Source organism: Myodes glareolus, chromosome 13 (genome assembly GCF_982192425.1).
Source record: "Myodes glareolus chromosome 13, mMyoGla1.1, whole genome shotgun sequence".
NCBI classification, from domain to species: Eukaryota; Metazoa; Chordata; class Mammalia; order Rodentia; family Cricetidae; genus Myodes; species Myodes glareolus.
In genome coordinates, this window is record NC_142038.1 from 8251564 (window position 1) to 8267350 (window position 15787).

At 40.7% G+C, this 15787-nt stretch overlaps 1 protein-coding gene across 7 annotated transcripts in view; it reads left to right on the forward strand.

The window, feature by feature from the left end:
- The window catches only part of Atp9b (ATPase phospholipid transporting 9B), a 218779-nt gene that overhangs the window by 173954 nt on the left and 29038 nt on the right, over positions 1–15787 (forward strand). For all 7 annotated transcript variants that reach the window (XM_085676363.2, XM_085676368.2, XM_085676362.2 and 4 more), the window contains one exon: positions 2692–2940. In XM_085676363.2, coding sequence (XP_085532489.1) covers positions 2692–2940 — 249 coding nt within the window. The remainder of the gene's footprint in view (positions 1–2691; positions 2941–15787) is intronic.

The window sequence follows — 15787 nt, forward strand, 5'->3', positions numbered from 1 at the left end:
TCTGTTGGTGTTTGGGTGGACTGTTCTATACGTATATACATTTGATGTATTATGTCATATACATACTAGGTATGCAGAGGATTTTGTATTCCAGAATATTTTATTTTAATAGCTTGTGAAAGATTTTAGTCTATTGTTTTAAATTTTTAAAAATATATTTTAAATATAATTATATTACTTCCTCCCTTCAAAGCCTGCCCCACATACTCTTACTTTTTCTTTGATTATTTATGCATACATGTGGGGCTGTGAATGTTTATGTGTGTGTGCATAAATATGTGCACAAATATATAAATATAATCTACTGGGTCCATTTTTGTTGTTTATGTGTATATAGTTTCAAGGCTAACCTTTGTATTGGATAAGCACTTTGTATTGGATAAGTCATTAATGGCAGTAGTTCTTGTCTACATATGGGACCCTGGTGAGATGATTTTTCCCCCTTCATTAGCATGTCTATTGATATTATCATTGTTTAGGTCTTGCTTATGCAAGACAGTATCACAGCAGTCATCCTGGTTTTCTGTCTCATACAGTCTTTCTGCTCCCTTTGTGTGATGTTCCTTGAGCCATAGATGTAGAAACTATGCTGCAGATGTGTTCATTGGTCTGGGCTTCATGGTGTTCAGCTGTGGTTTTAAGTAGCAGTCTCTCCTTGTTCTAGAGATAAGCTTCTTTGTGGAGTAGCTATACTGATTTGTGAGTACATGGATAAGGTTTTGAATGTAGTGAAGTAATTATATTGATCTAGCAAAGTGGTTTTAGTAGATTTCACTAGCCCCCTGTAGTTGGCTAGGTTTCTAGTACCAGGCATGATTTCCCTCCTGTTAAGTGGGCCTTAAGTCCAGTTAGACAGTAGCTATCACCAACATGTGAATGCCATATCTGTCACACCTTTACAGGTATCTTGCCATGCTGTCACTATTGTTGATCATAGGTGTCACAGCTGGGTAGGACTGCTCATTGTTTCTGTCCGTTTGGCAGCTCACAAAGTACTTGCTGCTACTGTTTAAGCCAGACTGTAGGAAGGAAGCATTCAAGTTAAATACAGCTCAAAAAATACAAGTCTTTTGTCCTAAGTATGCAGTGTCATCAGCAATAGGGACCCACTTTCAACCTCTGAGAGGCATCAAGGGCAACAGCAATAGCCTGTGTTTTTAATGAGCCATTTGGACTTCCCTGTATCTGTGTGTGTGTGTGTGTGTGTGTGTGTGTGTGTGTGTGTGTGTGTTTGACAAAATCTCATACTGCTGAACTTAACAAAACCAAAAGGAGAGAAGAGCTCATGCTTTCTTTTACCTAAGAATCTTTGTCCATAGTGAAGTGGCACCATGTAACCACTGCTTGTTAAAATGTTCATTTATTTGGGTGTTGTGGTACACACCTGTAATCCCAGCACTCAGGAGGCTGAAGCAAGAGTGTTGAAAGTTCCAGTCCAGCCCAGGGTACATAGGGAGACCCTAACAATAATAAAGTTAACTTACGTTATCATTAATGTGAATATTATAAATTATATGTGATTATTATTATAATTATTTTATCAGGGATATATTAAAAGCAGAAGACTAAAGAATCATTATATAAATATAACAGATATTTAATGTTTACATATTACATCTAAGAACATTTGAAGATCTTTCACTAAAGGCATGGGCTTTGCCAGTAAGTCTCTGTATGTGGAACTCGTTAGTCCCTGTTTATGTTCTGTTGTCTATAGCTCATTCTAATGTAGCACAGATCTTTCTTAACCTGATTATCTTTGCCCACTGGAAGCACTTGGTGGTTAAGAACTTATTTTTTAATGGAATTTGTGTGAGTTAAACTGATGTGATTAAGCATCAGTGAGATTACATAGTTCAGAAGAAGGGCTGAACTACTCTGCAGCTGGAGCAGCTCGGTGTAAGGTGGGGCAGCTGTGGGGCAGGAGATACAGATGCATACTTTCTTATGTAGGCTGTGCTTGGTAAGGAGAAGCTCATACTCAATGCCTCTCAGTCACTCTGATCCCTAGTCCCTTCTGAGTACTGTTCTGAGTCTCTGAGTTGACAGAAGAATGTATGTTTGTCCTGTGGCTTGGGAAGTGTCCTCTGACACCCACCCTGGTAGGAGATGAGTAACAAAAATTCATCACTGGGTGGTAACAGCTCAGACTTCTATCCAGACCTAATGGGAGTTAGGCAGATACACAGTGCTCAGTGGACAGTTGCTTTGCATGAACAATGGGAGATCTCACAGACGCCATTACCATGTCTAATCCTTGTTAGCTACAAACTAGACCACCAAAGTCCAAAGACCAGTGAACAGTGGGTTTACTTATGACATTCAAGGAAGTCTTAAAGAGTTCTGGCTGCTTTGGTGTGACACTGTTTTATGTGCCCTTGTGAGCTTACCATTCTGCCTTGATCTTTATCTTGCTGTTTTAAGGAGGAAAGTGTCAGTTGATGGAACTTAGGAATGGGAAAGTGCTGGGTTTTAAGTATCATAGCAAATACCGTGGTGTGTTTGACAACCTTCAAAGAGCCAAGCGTTTTGCATTGCTGAGACAAAAGTTATTTATATTCCCGGGTACAGTGTAAGAGAAAGAATCAAAGTGTTGTTCTTATCTCAAGCAGCTTGCTTTACATCAGAAAATATGCCAGTAATTTCTGGTCCATTCTGTCTGCCCTCATTACATGGCACCCTGTTTTAAAGGTACACTCCCAAGCAAGTGGGCACAACCCAAGTTCCGCTCCACTGAGAAGAAGCCAGTCTTCAACTCCTAAAGTTAAGAAAAGTGTCAGCAGCCGGATCCATGAAGCAGTGAAAGCCATCGCCCTCTGTCACAACGTCACTCCTGTGTACGAGGCTCGGGCTGGAGTCACTGGGGAGACTGAGTTTGCTGAAGCAGACCAAGACTTCAGTGATGAGAACCGCACCTACCAGGCATCCAGTCCTGACGAGGTCAGTTGCTTCCTTAGAGCATTTTGTTTGGGGAGGGTGTTCTTCACTGGGCAAACCTGTGTGATTTGTTACCTGGACACTGCAGGTTTGAAGGTTGCTTCTCTGGAGCAAGGACACAGGACTGTCCTTAGCTGAAGGATATGCATCCCTCTGGACATAATTTAGACCTTTCAAAGCTCACCTTTGACCCTAACATGTCAATACCTAAGAGTTGGTCCTTTGCATCCTTGATAATCACAAACTAGACCTCTAACATTCAGACTGTTTCAGGATTTGCTGGATTTGCTTATGATCTGAAGGGAAGATTCTTAAAGATTTTGGCCCTTTAGTTTTTATACCACAACATTTAATGGTTTTTACTTAAAATAACATGAGAAAACTCAGCTGGCTTTATATAGTTCCCAAAATAAACTCATTACTGTGACTGTACTTTATAGTCCAGTTTTTCCTCATGTTGCAATGAGTCACTGAGTTTGTATATTAAATTTCCAGTCATTCTGTATAATTCTTTAAAAATATTTGTAGTATAAATAATTGCAAGACCTCAGAAATGATTTTTAAAAACTTTAAGTGTGTTAATGTAGTCGTTTCTAGCTTTACTCCATTGAGATTTGGTAAAATCTATTATTAAAATTTCCACTTCTTCTGCAGTCATTCTGAGTGTGTTTGTACAGTTTTATGTAGTCTGTCTTCTTGGAGTACTTTAATCACATATATAAAATAATCAAAGCACCTATGGAGACAGTGCTAACAAATTAGGTCTTTCAAATGTGCTACAAAATTGGATCTTATTAAGTATATAATCAGTATGTTTAGGAAAGGTACTAAATTCTAGTTCTGGAAATAATAGAAAAGTAGGCATAGAACCCCAGTGTTACTGATGAGCAGGAAATAGACCATGAGGAGTAAGGAGTGGGCCAAGAAAACATTAAGAACAAGCATAGAGAGAGGGTAAGAAAGTGTGGTTCTCTTGCTGTACACTTTGCCCAGAGTCCAGAGCCCGCCCTGGCAGGTTACTAAGTGTGAGCACATGAAGTAGTCCAAGAAGAAGTGGGCTGGGGCTGTCAGAGCATACACTGGGCAGTAGGGTGCACTGTACCTGCAGCCAGCAGATAGGTGCCTTGTACGTGAGGAAGGGACTCTTATAAGTCATTGCTAGAACCACAGTGTAGCCTTCTTCAGGATGCAGAAAGTGGTGGAGAGATGCATGTGGAGCGGGAAGAACTCTGTTGTCTGCAGATGCACGAGGCCCCACCAGGCTTGAGAGAACCTTTTCTTCCCAGATGCTCTAGATGTCCCAGCAGAAGTCTCTTGGTATATTGTGTATCTTTGTCAAAGCAGAATATCCATACTTCTTGATCACTAGAAAAACTTAGTACTATGTTTCTTCCTCTACCTAGAAGTTACCTGTGGTGGTATTCTAGCAGTCCAGGTGCAGTGATGAACAATTGTGCTTTATGTGGATACTAGAACCACTTTCCTGAAGAAGAACAGGTTTCCTTTCATGTCAGCGATATTCTTGACCCTGTCATGCACCAGGATAGACTTTGCAGGACTTTAAATTTTTCTTTGAGAGAACTTTGATGTATACAAGTCAGCCCCATGATTATTGAACTGCACCTTCTCATTTTGTCTCCTGTACACTGTCAGCTTTTCACTCTGAAAATCCAGAGCACTGTACTCTAGTCGAGAATCCCCAGTCCCATAACCCTTCCCTTTGATTTCCCTTCAAAACTGAAGACTACTTGGCCAGGCTGGGTGTCAGGATGTGTTGCCTTGTCCACCCTTCTTTTAGCCACTTTGAAAGGCACTTACTCTTTGCAGAGAATGAAGGCACAAGTCCCCATGTATCTTTTTCCACCTTAATGATGAGGAACTGTGAAAGGAAACCCTAGTGCACAAGCAGATTTGTGTCATTTCAAAACAAATGTAACTTGTGGCTATTTTCTTAAACAAGTTTATCTTAAAGTTTTGGATGTTAACATTATTTCTGTTCAGTGAAAATACTATCTTATTGTAGCCAGAATAAAGCAGTTCAGGCATCATGACATGTCATTTAACACATTAGAACTTAAAAGTGATGCAAAAACAGGACAAAATGAAAGCATTTATTTAAACGTGGAAAACTGAAGACATTTGGTTCTTCACCCACCCTGCCAGCATCACCACCTGGAATACTATTAGTCAGCTGCTTGTCTTCTCACAGAGTACTTGTTCTCCATGTAGTAGGAGCACTGGATGGCCTCTCCACCTCATCTAGGACCCTGCCTGCTTTCTTTTTCCTTCATTGTGATCAGTTTGCTTACTGCAATGCTGATGCTCACTCTGTCCTGGTGCATGCCATACTCTGGAGGCCCTGGGACCTTGCGTTGCTTGAAACCTGCCTGCTCAGCCCAGATGCCTGCAGCTTCATCTCAGAGATTCCCAAATAAACTCTGTTTTGTTCTGTTTGCCCTATCCAGAATCTTCTCCCTGACTCATGAGCATCTAGTTACAGTGGACATGACTGCATTGTACATTACCCATGGATTGAAGCACCAATACTTTCACTTTTGTCTAGATGTTTTTATATTCCTCTGAGGATTTGCAGTAGTCTTACTACTGTTATAATTTACCTGAGGTCGTTTATCTCTAAAGGCTGAACAAAGCTGAGTTGTAGTTCTGTACCTTTAGACCTACTCTATTTCGCTGGTCATCAGTTGCTGTGTCCTAGGACAATTCTGAGCTTGTTACTGTCTCTGCATAGCTCTCCTCTCTCCCCACTCAGGAGAAGAATGTTCTAGTTTGAATGTGACATGTTTCCCATATGTACTTGTGTTGAACTTTTGGTCTGTAGCTGTTGGAGGTAGTTTGATATATCTGAAGAGGAAGGGAGACCTTTAGGGTCTCTTTTCCCTGTCCCTTTTCAGTCTTCCATGAGGTGAAAAAGACTCTCTGGGGCATGGTGCCACTGTCATTTTCTGCCCAACCTCATGAGACCAAGCAGCCCATTGGGCTGAACCCTCTGAAACCCTGAACTGAAATCAATCTTGACTTTAAGTTATTCATCACATTTTATCGTTGTTATTATCATTACAACTACACTTATAGAGGAATGGTGTTGGAGAAGTAGGGTCATGACTATAACTACCAGGCCATGTGCTTCCTAAGCCTTTGAGACCAGTTTAAGGAGGAATCTGAGCTAGCCTGGTCTACATGGTGAGTATAAATAATGATTTTCTTTTTTATTGATATGGGTTCATAGCTAAGATTATCTCTAGTATCACTAGGGTTTCTGAAGTTGAACCTTTAAAAAATATTGGAACTGTTAAGATTTTGTGAACTCTTTGATATGAACTAAATGGATATAAGAGATGGCCATGAGCCATTTGGGCCAGAGGAAGAATGTTATAATTAGAATTTAAAATTTCCCCCACAGCCTTGTGTATTAAATGCCTGGTCCCAGCTAATGGTGTATTTTGAGAAGTTGTGGTAACTTTACGGGGTAAGATCTTGGTGAAGGAACTAGATTGTTGTGAATATTAGTCTCCCTCCTCTTCCTGCCCCACCACAAAGTAAAACTCTCACTCTCTCCCACCACGTGAAGGCCAGGCCAAGCTCAGGAGGGCAAACACCCATGGAATAAACCTTGTGAAACTGACACAAAGTATATCTTTCGTCTGAGTTGTTTCTGTTACATATTTTGGGCACAGATACACAAAAGTAACTAACACAATTTGCCCCATCTACACAGGGCCAGAGTGGTGACCATGTGGGCTCCAGGCTGGACAAGAAACAGTTACTGGGAAAAGACTGTAGGGTTGTTTAAAACTGAACTTGAAGGACAACTGAGCTGAAAACCCTTAAAGTTCGAGTAGGCTCTAATTCCTATGGGTTGGCAAGGCTCCATTCAACATTCAAATGTTTTCCGATTGGTATATAATAAAACTATGATAAGAAACTTAGGATTCTTCCTGGAAGTCACACCACATCTGATTTATAAAATCCTGAGGTATACATCTTTAATCCAGTGATATACATCTTTAATCAAGCACTCAAGAGACAGTGGCAGGGAGATCTCTTAAGTTTGAGGCTAGCCTGGGCTAGTAAGTTCCAGGCCAGCCAGGGCTGTGAAGTAAGGATATAATAAATAAAAATAAAAAGAAAGGGAAAAAATACTGATGTAGTCTGTGAAGATCAGGATGAGTTGAACTGTTGGTGATATTTAGGAAGTTCCAGAATAGAATCCCATGTTGGTAGACAGGGAGAAGCTAGGGCAATACACTCCATCCTTTGCACACCTAGCCCTGCAGTATACACCCCTTTAGTGTCCCTTCGCTATTGCCCCACTGTGTGCCAGAAATAACTTTTGAAACCAATAGTGTGTGTCAAAATAGGATCCGCATGTTGTGTGCATGCGGGTGGGGGTGGGGAGTCTAGTGAGCGCAGCTCAGCAGTCTTGAACCTTTTGGAGATCTCAGGGTGACGCGGTGTGTGGTGAGATCTGTGTGACTTATAAACTGCTGTCTTCCTAGCCCTCAAGGAGGATTGGAGGCAGACATAGAGCACACATAACTGCTTATGGAAGAAAAATGGCTACTGTTCTTTTTCTCAGAAAGGGCTAGCACTGTTTTTGCTGTTGTAGTATTCCAGAGCTCCTCCGTAATTCCATATGATCACATGTTGAGAAGGTATTTCCTGGTCACAAATGTTGGAAGCCTAGACCAGAGGTATCCAAAGCAATTCTTATTTGAAGTTCTAAAATAAGTATATTTTTGAATTTTACATATTCACATTATTGCCCACTAAAAGAAAATTAAGTTTTGTTAAAGTATGTAGAAAACTTTAAAATAATAGGAATACACCATTGAAAACATTTCATTGATTTAAAGACTTTTAAGAGCTTAAGAGAAATTATAACAAAGAAACTGCTAACCTTATACTTAACTTTTTGATTTGTATGGAAATTTGACAGTGATTAAAGGCAGAATGTTAAGTGATATGTAAAAATATATGTAACACATATTTTAAGTCTGAAAATGAAAACAATGAGCTTCGTCATGATTTTTAAAGTATTGTATTGACGTGGTGTGTGCAGATCCTGGAGCCTCAGGACAGGCATCCAAATAGCCTGTTGTTTGGTGTATTGAACTTTGCTGCCATTAGCTTGACAGATGATAGCAATGTTTCCCAGTCACCACAGCACCATTGTAAAAGCATTTCTTATTGGATAAAGTGCTCAGAATATTGCACCCTGGAGCTTTATTTAGGGAAATGGTTCAATTGATGTTTTCTGTTTAACCCCAATATTGACCTATCACAACATCCATGTTAATAAGCAGTGTTATCATTTAAGAGACTAGTTTATACAGCCCTATCAATGCTATATTCATATAATCTTATGTATTCATGGCTCTAGCAGTTACTTCTACATGTTAACTTGTAAGGTAGAGGATCCCACATTGTGTATATCACATTCTCATATGATAATCCCCATCAGTTCATGGGACTGTTCCATCCTCTTCTTAGGACAGATGTGGTCTGTTTAGTGCCCCCATTTTGAGTTTGTAAGTCAGTTGCTATTCTGTGTAGTATAAACCACCATGGTTTTCATTTTCCTGAATGAAGGGAGGATCTTTTCTCTACCAGTGCTTTTACAGAGATGAGCTTTTAATCTGCAAGTAATAGAATTCTTAGAGGGTTAATTTTGAATTCAGAAAGGTACTGTTAGACCCAGTAAGTACTTGCAGTGTTGCATCATCAGTTGCATGCTGTGTCTACTTGAAGGTCTAAAAATGATAGTGAAGTCAGAGACTAAACAACTGACTTGTATGTATGAGACAGGATCCATTTATGATTTAGTCATTGTTTCTTATGATAAGTGATCAATATTTCATTTTCTCCAAGAGAAGAAAGTTATACTTGCCTGTCATTTGTGTCTCAGGCTCATCATAGCAAACTAAAACTGAACAAATGTTAAATTCATCATAGACACTCCTCTACAGCATGAGCACCCAGCTTTCATTGTGTCCAGTGCTGTGGAAGGAAGCCAGAGCTCAACTCAATCACAGGAATCTCAAGAGAGCATGAAGTCATCAACACGTGATCAAGGCATAGCATGACCTCTGCTGATTGTGGACCAAAAGATTGATTGGTTGTGATTTTTAATGACTGCTTATTCCTGTAAACTAGCTATTTATTAGTGGCGTCCTTTCCCCTATATGGTTACATTTTCTCATATCAGTAAGTCCAAATTTAAATATTATCTCAAGATACAGCTATCTTTGCCTTGCTCAACTATTTATGTGTAAGAATCAGCTAGAATTAATGACAAATCACAAGTAGAATATTTTAAAATAAAGAAACGATATCTCCTTAATAGCATTGCCCTTTGGATTTACAAAAGAGCAAATGTATGTGGAGTGCTGTATTTTTTAATTCATTTTATTGTGTGTGCCTATTGAAGCAAGACTAATTGTGGTATTTTGTCGATATATTTGTGAGGAGCAAATCATTGTCAGTGACACGAAGCCTTCACTCTGTGACCTTCAAGACCAATAGAGAATAAATACTGCATAGCCTGTCTGTGAATATTGATTAACACTTTTTCTAGATGATCAAATTGCATTTTAAGTTAATAATTCTATTAAATTATAACAATGATTGTAATAATCACAATCAAAAATGATGAGATGTCAATGATTAAATTATGATTTATAAAGCATATGGTAAAATATGTACTCTCAGAGTACAGCTGACAGCTGTGTGCATAATTGCTAATAGGATAAAGGAAATTTCTGCCAAGCATTTCAAGAATATTAGCACAGAAATTTCTGGATAATAGAATTATAGAGAAAGGGATTGATAAAATCTTGTCCCATGTTTTATTTCCTCCTGTATGGTGTGCCTGGGACACACTTGTCTATACTGAGTCCTTAGCTAGGGAACATGGGGATGTGAGATGAGGTGCCTGTGACAGCTGGTTAGTGGTCGCTAAGTGGCCCAGAGAGGAAAGTTTCCTCAGACTCTCACTGCTGTATTTTTTTACATTCTCATTTTAATTATTCTTGTCTTTGAATTATTATCAATAGTCACATTATGTATTAGAAGTTTCAGAAAGCTTGGTAGTCATAAAAATAGTCATTTAAAATATACAAAGCCTTTTACTTCCAGATTATCATTTTCATCTCAGAGAAAAATATCCCAGAGGTTATTTCTTGTTATAATGCCAGGCAGCAATTAATTCCATTTAGTATAGATACACACAAAGAGTATTTGATAACCTACCCCCTAAGTTTTTATTTCATTACCTACAAAATTGCCTTATAAAATAGACTCAAATGATAGCATTGGATACACAGTATCATTAGATAGTGCTGGTTGAGGAATGCATTTTTTGGTTTGCCTCTGCATCCATAACAGCATCTAAAAGAAACAGGGTAAGAGGCTGCAGGTGCCCCTCACTAGTAAAGCATTTGCCTAGCACAGGCAAGGCCCTACATTCCGTCCCAGCTAGGAGAGAAGTGTGTAGGAAGACATTCACCTCCTCTCCTCCCCTGAACCTGAGAGGCTCACAAAGTAAGCAACCATATAGTAATACTTCTTTGGTTTCTTGAGCAGTCTTCTATTTTAATTCACATTATAGTTAGCCATATGGATTAAAAATATATTTTAAACTTTTGTACGTCTCTAAAAAGTGACATCAACAGCCCAGTGCTTTCCTTTCTGGTCTCTGTGATAAGCAGCCAGAAGGATTTTGCTTTCTTACAGAGCTGTGAAGAGCATTCCAGGAAGCCACTGGCCAGGCCCAACATAACAGGAGCTTAGGACCTTGGCACTTAACCCAGTACCTACAGCTGTCCACGGTGAAACCTGCGTCTCCAATGCGCCTCTGTTCCCCATTTTAACTCTATCTCAGTGTCACAAGGACAGACGCATTTGAGGACCATGATCCCTGGAGCTTTCATGTAGTTCTACAAGAAAGTGTCATGGAAAAGCCCACATTGGGATCTAACTGTTAGTGATGGACAGTGACCCAGGTATCCTTTACAGAGGCAAATTAGCAACCGAACATGCGATGTCAAATACTATGGAATAGAGAACCACTTAAACTATTACTGTAAAGTAATTTTAGAAAGGGACAAAGCACTTTGGAAACATTCTGGACAGTCACTTGGTTGCTTACACAAGTGAACACACAGTCCTCAGGAAACTATGAGCAAACAACACAGTGAAGCCATGTTTTCCCAGATGCCCTTTGTTTTTACCTGACATATTCTTTTTTTAATCTGAGGATCATTTTCTCTTAGACTCTTCTTAATTGGAACAGTTTCTTACTTCCCATGTTTTTATGACACTTTTGGAGGTGACTGGCCGGGTGACTGTCTCTCAGATTGGGTCTGTTGGAATTTTCACTGCAGAGTAGATGGGTTAAGATCCTGGAAGGAAGAGCATGTTGCGTTATATCACATCACTTCAAATCAGTCTCCACGCACACAGCACTACCAAGCTGACCGGCATTACTTGGCCCAGGTGTTTTTCAGTATCTCCACTGAAGGCTACCCTTTCAGTTTTTCTTTTAACACTGTATTGTTGGTCAGCCAGGTGTGGTGGCATTCAGGAGGCAGAAGCAGGGGATCTCTGTGAGTTCCAGGTCAGCTTGGTCTACATAGTGACTTCCAGGACAGCCAGGGTTATGTAGAGAGACCCTGCCTCAACAATCAATAACAACAATAATTGTATTCTTGGTCAGGAAGCTCCCATGTACAGCCTGTCTCAAAAGGGGTATTATACACCCTCCTTGAGGGTAAAGTGCCTGCATAAGTTACGCTTTTGCGTGTGATAGTTCTCCATGCTTTTTCTGTGACGTGTGTAGTCATCCATTTATTCCTCACAATGGACTCATGAATACTTGTTTTATACTTGGGGTTTTAATCCCCTCTAGTGCTCCTTTCCGTATTTAAACATTACTTTGTTTCCTGTGCACACAGAGATGCTACAGGCACACCATGTGTGTGTGTGTGTGTGTGTGTGTGTGTGTATATCTTTGCTCCACTCTTATTAGCCATCATTTCTCTAACGATCCAAGTTGACACCTGTGAAGGTCCACAGCCTCTGAAATGTACAAATGTGCAACCATGCGTAATAATGCTGTTTTGATGATAATGTTATCTGTTTCTTCAGAACATACTGAAGAAAGCATCTTTTCTAAAGGATGTGTATTTTTGTTTTATTTAGTTTTGTTGGTGTGGGGCAATATGTTCTGTAACTGAGACTCATCCTCAGTCCCCAAAGTATATATCTTTGTTTGAAGCTGTAGGAAGAAGACAGACTCTAGCTGCCAGTGCCATTGAAAGTTTCTTTGCTTTTACTTCTATATGTAATGTCATCAGATACAAGTCTTTAAAAGAATACCTTGGATCTATTCCAAATAAATAGAGAGAATTTGCTCTTTCGTTATGCAGTTCTTTAGTAATGGTCCCAGGTTTCAAAGCTCAGGCTGAAGCTGGAGAACGGCTGAGGGTGGGATAGCCGCCCCTGGGTGTTGGCTACTGGATTTAACTGTTAGAGATGACAGTGAACGCCACGGTCTAAATTCACAGCAGTTCTCCTACAAGGCTGTTTCCTCCAGGCACTCATTTACCTTTGTATTAGCAGAATAATTCTGCCCAATACCAAGCAGGTTACACTGGACAGTAATTAAAGTATCTGTCTTGTGGAAAACTTAACTCTGTTTTGCTTGGCTGGATATAGATATGTGATCCTCAGGGTGATTAAACCTTTTGGATGGAATGCTGGGCTAGGTGTAAGTAGCTAAACTGATTTTTGTTATAAGCTGCTAACTCAAAGGAGCTGTGAAGCCAAGCATAAACTAAATAATAAACAGATGTGAGTCACCAAATATAGAAAGCCTGATCCTCCTGACTGCAGTGGGGCACTGTGAGATGATAGGGTATTCACGGAAAGATGCAATTTACGGGTCACAGTGTAATAGTAACCTTTCACTGTAAATTGAAAATTAACCTTGGCATATTAGATCATTTGCAGCTTACGGAGTCATTGCCTTGGATAGGAAGAGGCACTGTGGTCAGGTGCCAGACTTTCCTCTAGATGGGATTGTTCTCCTAACATCTCCCATGTCTTCTTTGGTACTGTAGTTTGGAGCAAGCTGTTGATGCTCTCAGCTACAGTATTAGATCATTGGGAGATGTTGTTCCTTCTCTTCTGATAACCTGGAGACTTGGAGTATGAGTTTAGATTCCAGCTTTTACCATGGCACACCATTGAATATTTTGTGCGCCACCTTAACCAGCAAGTAACAACCGATGCTAAAAGGGTGGGTACATGTTGTTGTTGCTTTGTAGCCGTCAGCACAAAGACTGGGCATGGAAAGCCATTTGTTTCCCATAGACACATCTGCAGCCATGCAGGTCCTCACGCAGTGTTCTGACCCGTACTGTCCCTGCTCCCAGTAAAGATGGCAAGGCTGAAAAAAAATAGAATGACCTGGTGGCCTTGTCAGAGGCAGCCTGGGAAGATAAAGTCTTTGCTGATTCCTCACAGTACTTGATAGGCACTGGGCATTCTGTTACTGTGTGTGTGATTCGTCTTCTAGAGCGAGGCACAGAGATCTTACTAAGACCAGCGAAGGGAGCAGAGTCAAGGTGCACTATCAGTTACTTGTTGAAAGAGGGGAACAGGAGGACTCAAGTTAATGAGGGAAATTTCTGTGTGTATCCAAAACAGTGTACTCTTAAAATACAGAGGAATTGAGTGCACTACTTCATGGGGACTGCCCAACCCAGAGTTGTTGGCGGTAGTCAAGGGCTTGGTGCTCTGTCACACCTTCTTTTAGTCTAGCCTGCTGAGGACACTGGACGCTTTGATCCCACTTTCAATGTCTGTCATAGGCTAGCCCCACTGTTTTTAAAGAATCAAAACACTGTAAGGAGATAGTTATTTTTCCCTAGTGCATTTCATATAATTTCTGAATGGTAACATAGAGCTACCTGTGTCCATGTGTTTATCATGTTAAACAGCTCTCATACATGTGCAGTTCACTCCTTTAGGAAGTGTCCTAGAAGAGTGTGAAGAGCCCAGCAGAGACTGCCAGTGCAGTGTGGCTGCAGGCCTGCCTGTCCATTGCTGTCACACCCCATCTCCTCTTGGTAGGAGGCACTGGCACCGCATCCCACATTCTCTTGTACAAACTCTTCTGTCTTAAAGATCACCCGAGTAGTTCTGTCCTAGTGTCCCTGGCATTCATGCACGTGCCTGCTGTGTGCCCTGGGAGATCTCAGCATTAAAGGTAAAGAAACAGTTCTCCATCCCAGACTCTGGAAAATTCAGTTGGTTTTGTGTGGAATTACCTAGAAATTCTGATTTTAAAAATAATTCCAAAGAAAAAAAAACAAAATGGCCTCTGTGCCAAAGGACCGGGTATTAAACCCCCATGTCTGGTCACCACATGTGCCTCCTGCTGGGGACCCTCCGACTGTGATGGCTTCATCTTGACCAGATGATGAGCAGTAACCTCAGGCATTGTCGTTGTACAAAGAAGCAGATTCTGAGGCCATCACCATTACATAAACTCTGGATCCCTGACTGGAAGTTTTGCCACGTTCTTTCTAAGGGGACGGACATGGCCAGGACACAAAGAATGTATTCCTAACACCTGGCACAAGAAAAGATTTAAGTATTCTTGAGATTTCTTGATTCCCAAAGCCCAAGATAAAAATCTGGATGTACAAGTAGTGGTAAAACTGAAAACACAGGTAATTTCACTCTTCCCCAAGAGAGAATCACGCTCAGCAAGAACTGCATTCCTAGCTGCTGGCCAAACTGCACTTGCAGGACAGAAACAAGGGGAGGCCCACTGCGGGAAGCTGTGAACTCACTGGGCTGTGCTGGCATCAGTTAAGGACTGAGAGGGTTAGGTGCTATTTTACCTGTCCTGTGATGAGATTGCTTTTAAAGATAACCCCCTTTGCAGAAAAAGTCATAAAGACTGTTCGCACATTAACTTAAAATTAATTTTGCCACTAATGATTTTTAAATTTTATAACAAATAAGAATAACTTCTATGTTTGAGCACCTCCATAAGCCAGGAATTCACTTACATCCTTTCAGCCTGAGGACAGTTCACAGGTGTCCTTTGCACATTATAGAGGGAGCAAGCCTTGAAAAAAATAAAGAATTGGACACAGAGCTGGGTGTTACAGCCATACTCGGTTCAGGTCCTGGGCTGGGCATCTACTTTGTTATTGTCTCTGTCCTAGCTCTCATTAACTGTCTACTTGACACAAACTAAGATCACCTGAAATTGAGTCTCAATTAACCTTTTTATCATACTAATCTGCAGCCTGTCTGTAAGGGATGGTTGCCGGAAGGCCCAGCCCACTGTGAGTGGGCCATCCTTAAACAGGTGGTTCTGGGCTGTATTAGAAAACTCTCACACATTAGTCTGGGAGCAAGCTAGAGAAATGAGCCAGCGAGCATGTTTCTCCATGATTCCTGTCCCTCCGTCACATGACCTGAAAGTCAAAGCCAAGTAAACTTCTTCCTCCTGAGGCTCCTTTGAGTCAGAGTGTTTTATCACAGCACCAAAGGAGGCAGTTTTACTTACATGTAGCTGTCATGTGGGCACCCTAGTGTCTCGTATCATGAATTCATTGCTCAGGTATCAGCTTATCTTTTCTACTTGGAAAAAAGGGAAAAAGAGAATGTAAAACTGTTGTCTCCTTAGCAACCTGTAGGACCATAGGTGGTAAATTGGGACAAAGCATGAAACTCAAGTCCCGGATAGTGGTTAGGTATTCTTTCTAGAGCTAAAGCTATGTGCTTTGGGAATCCAGTCAGTACACATGGC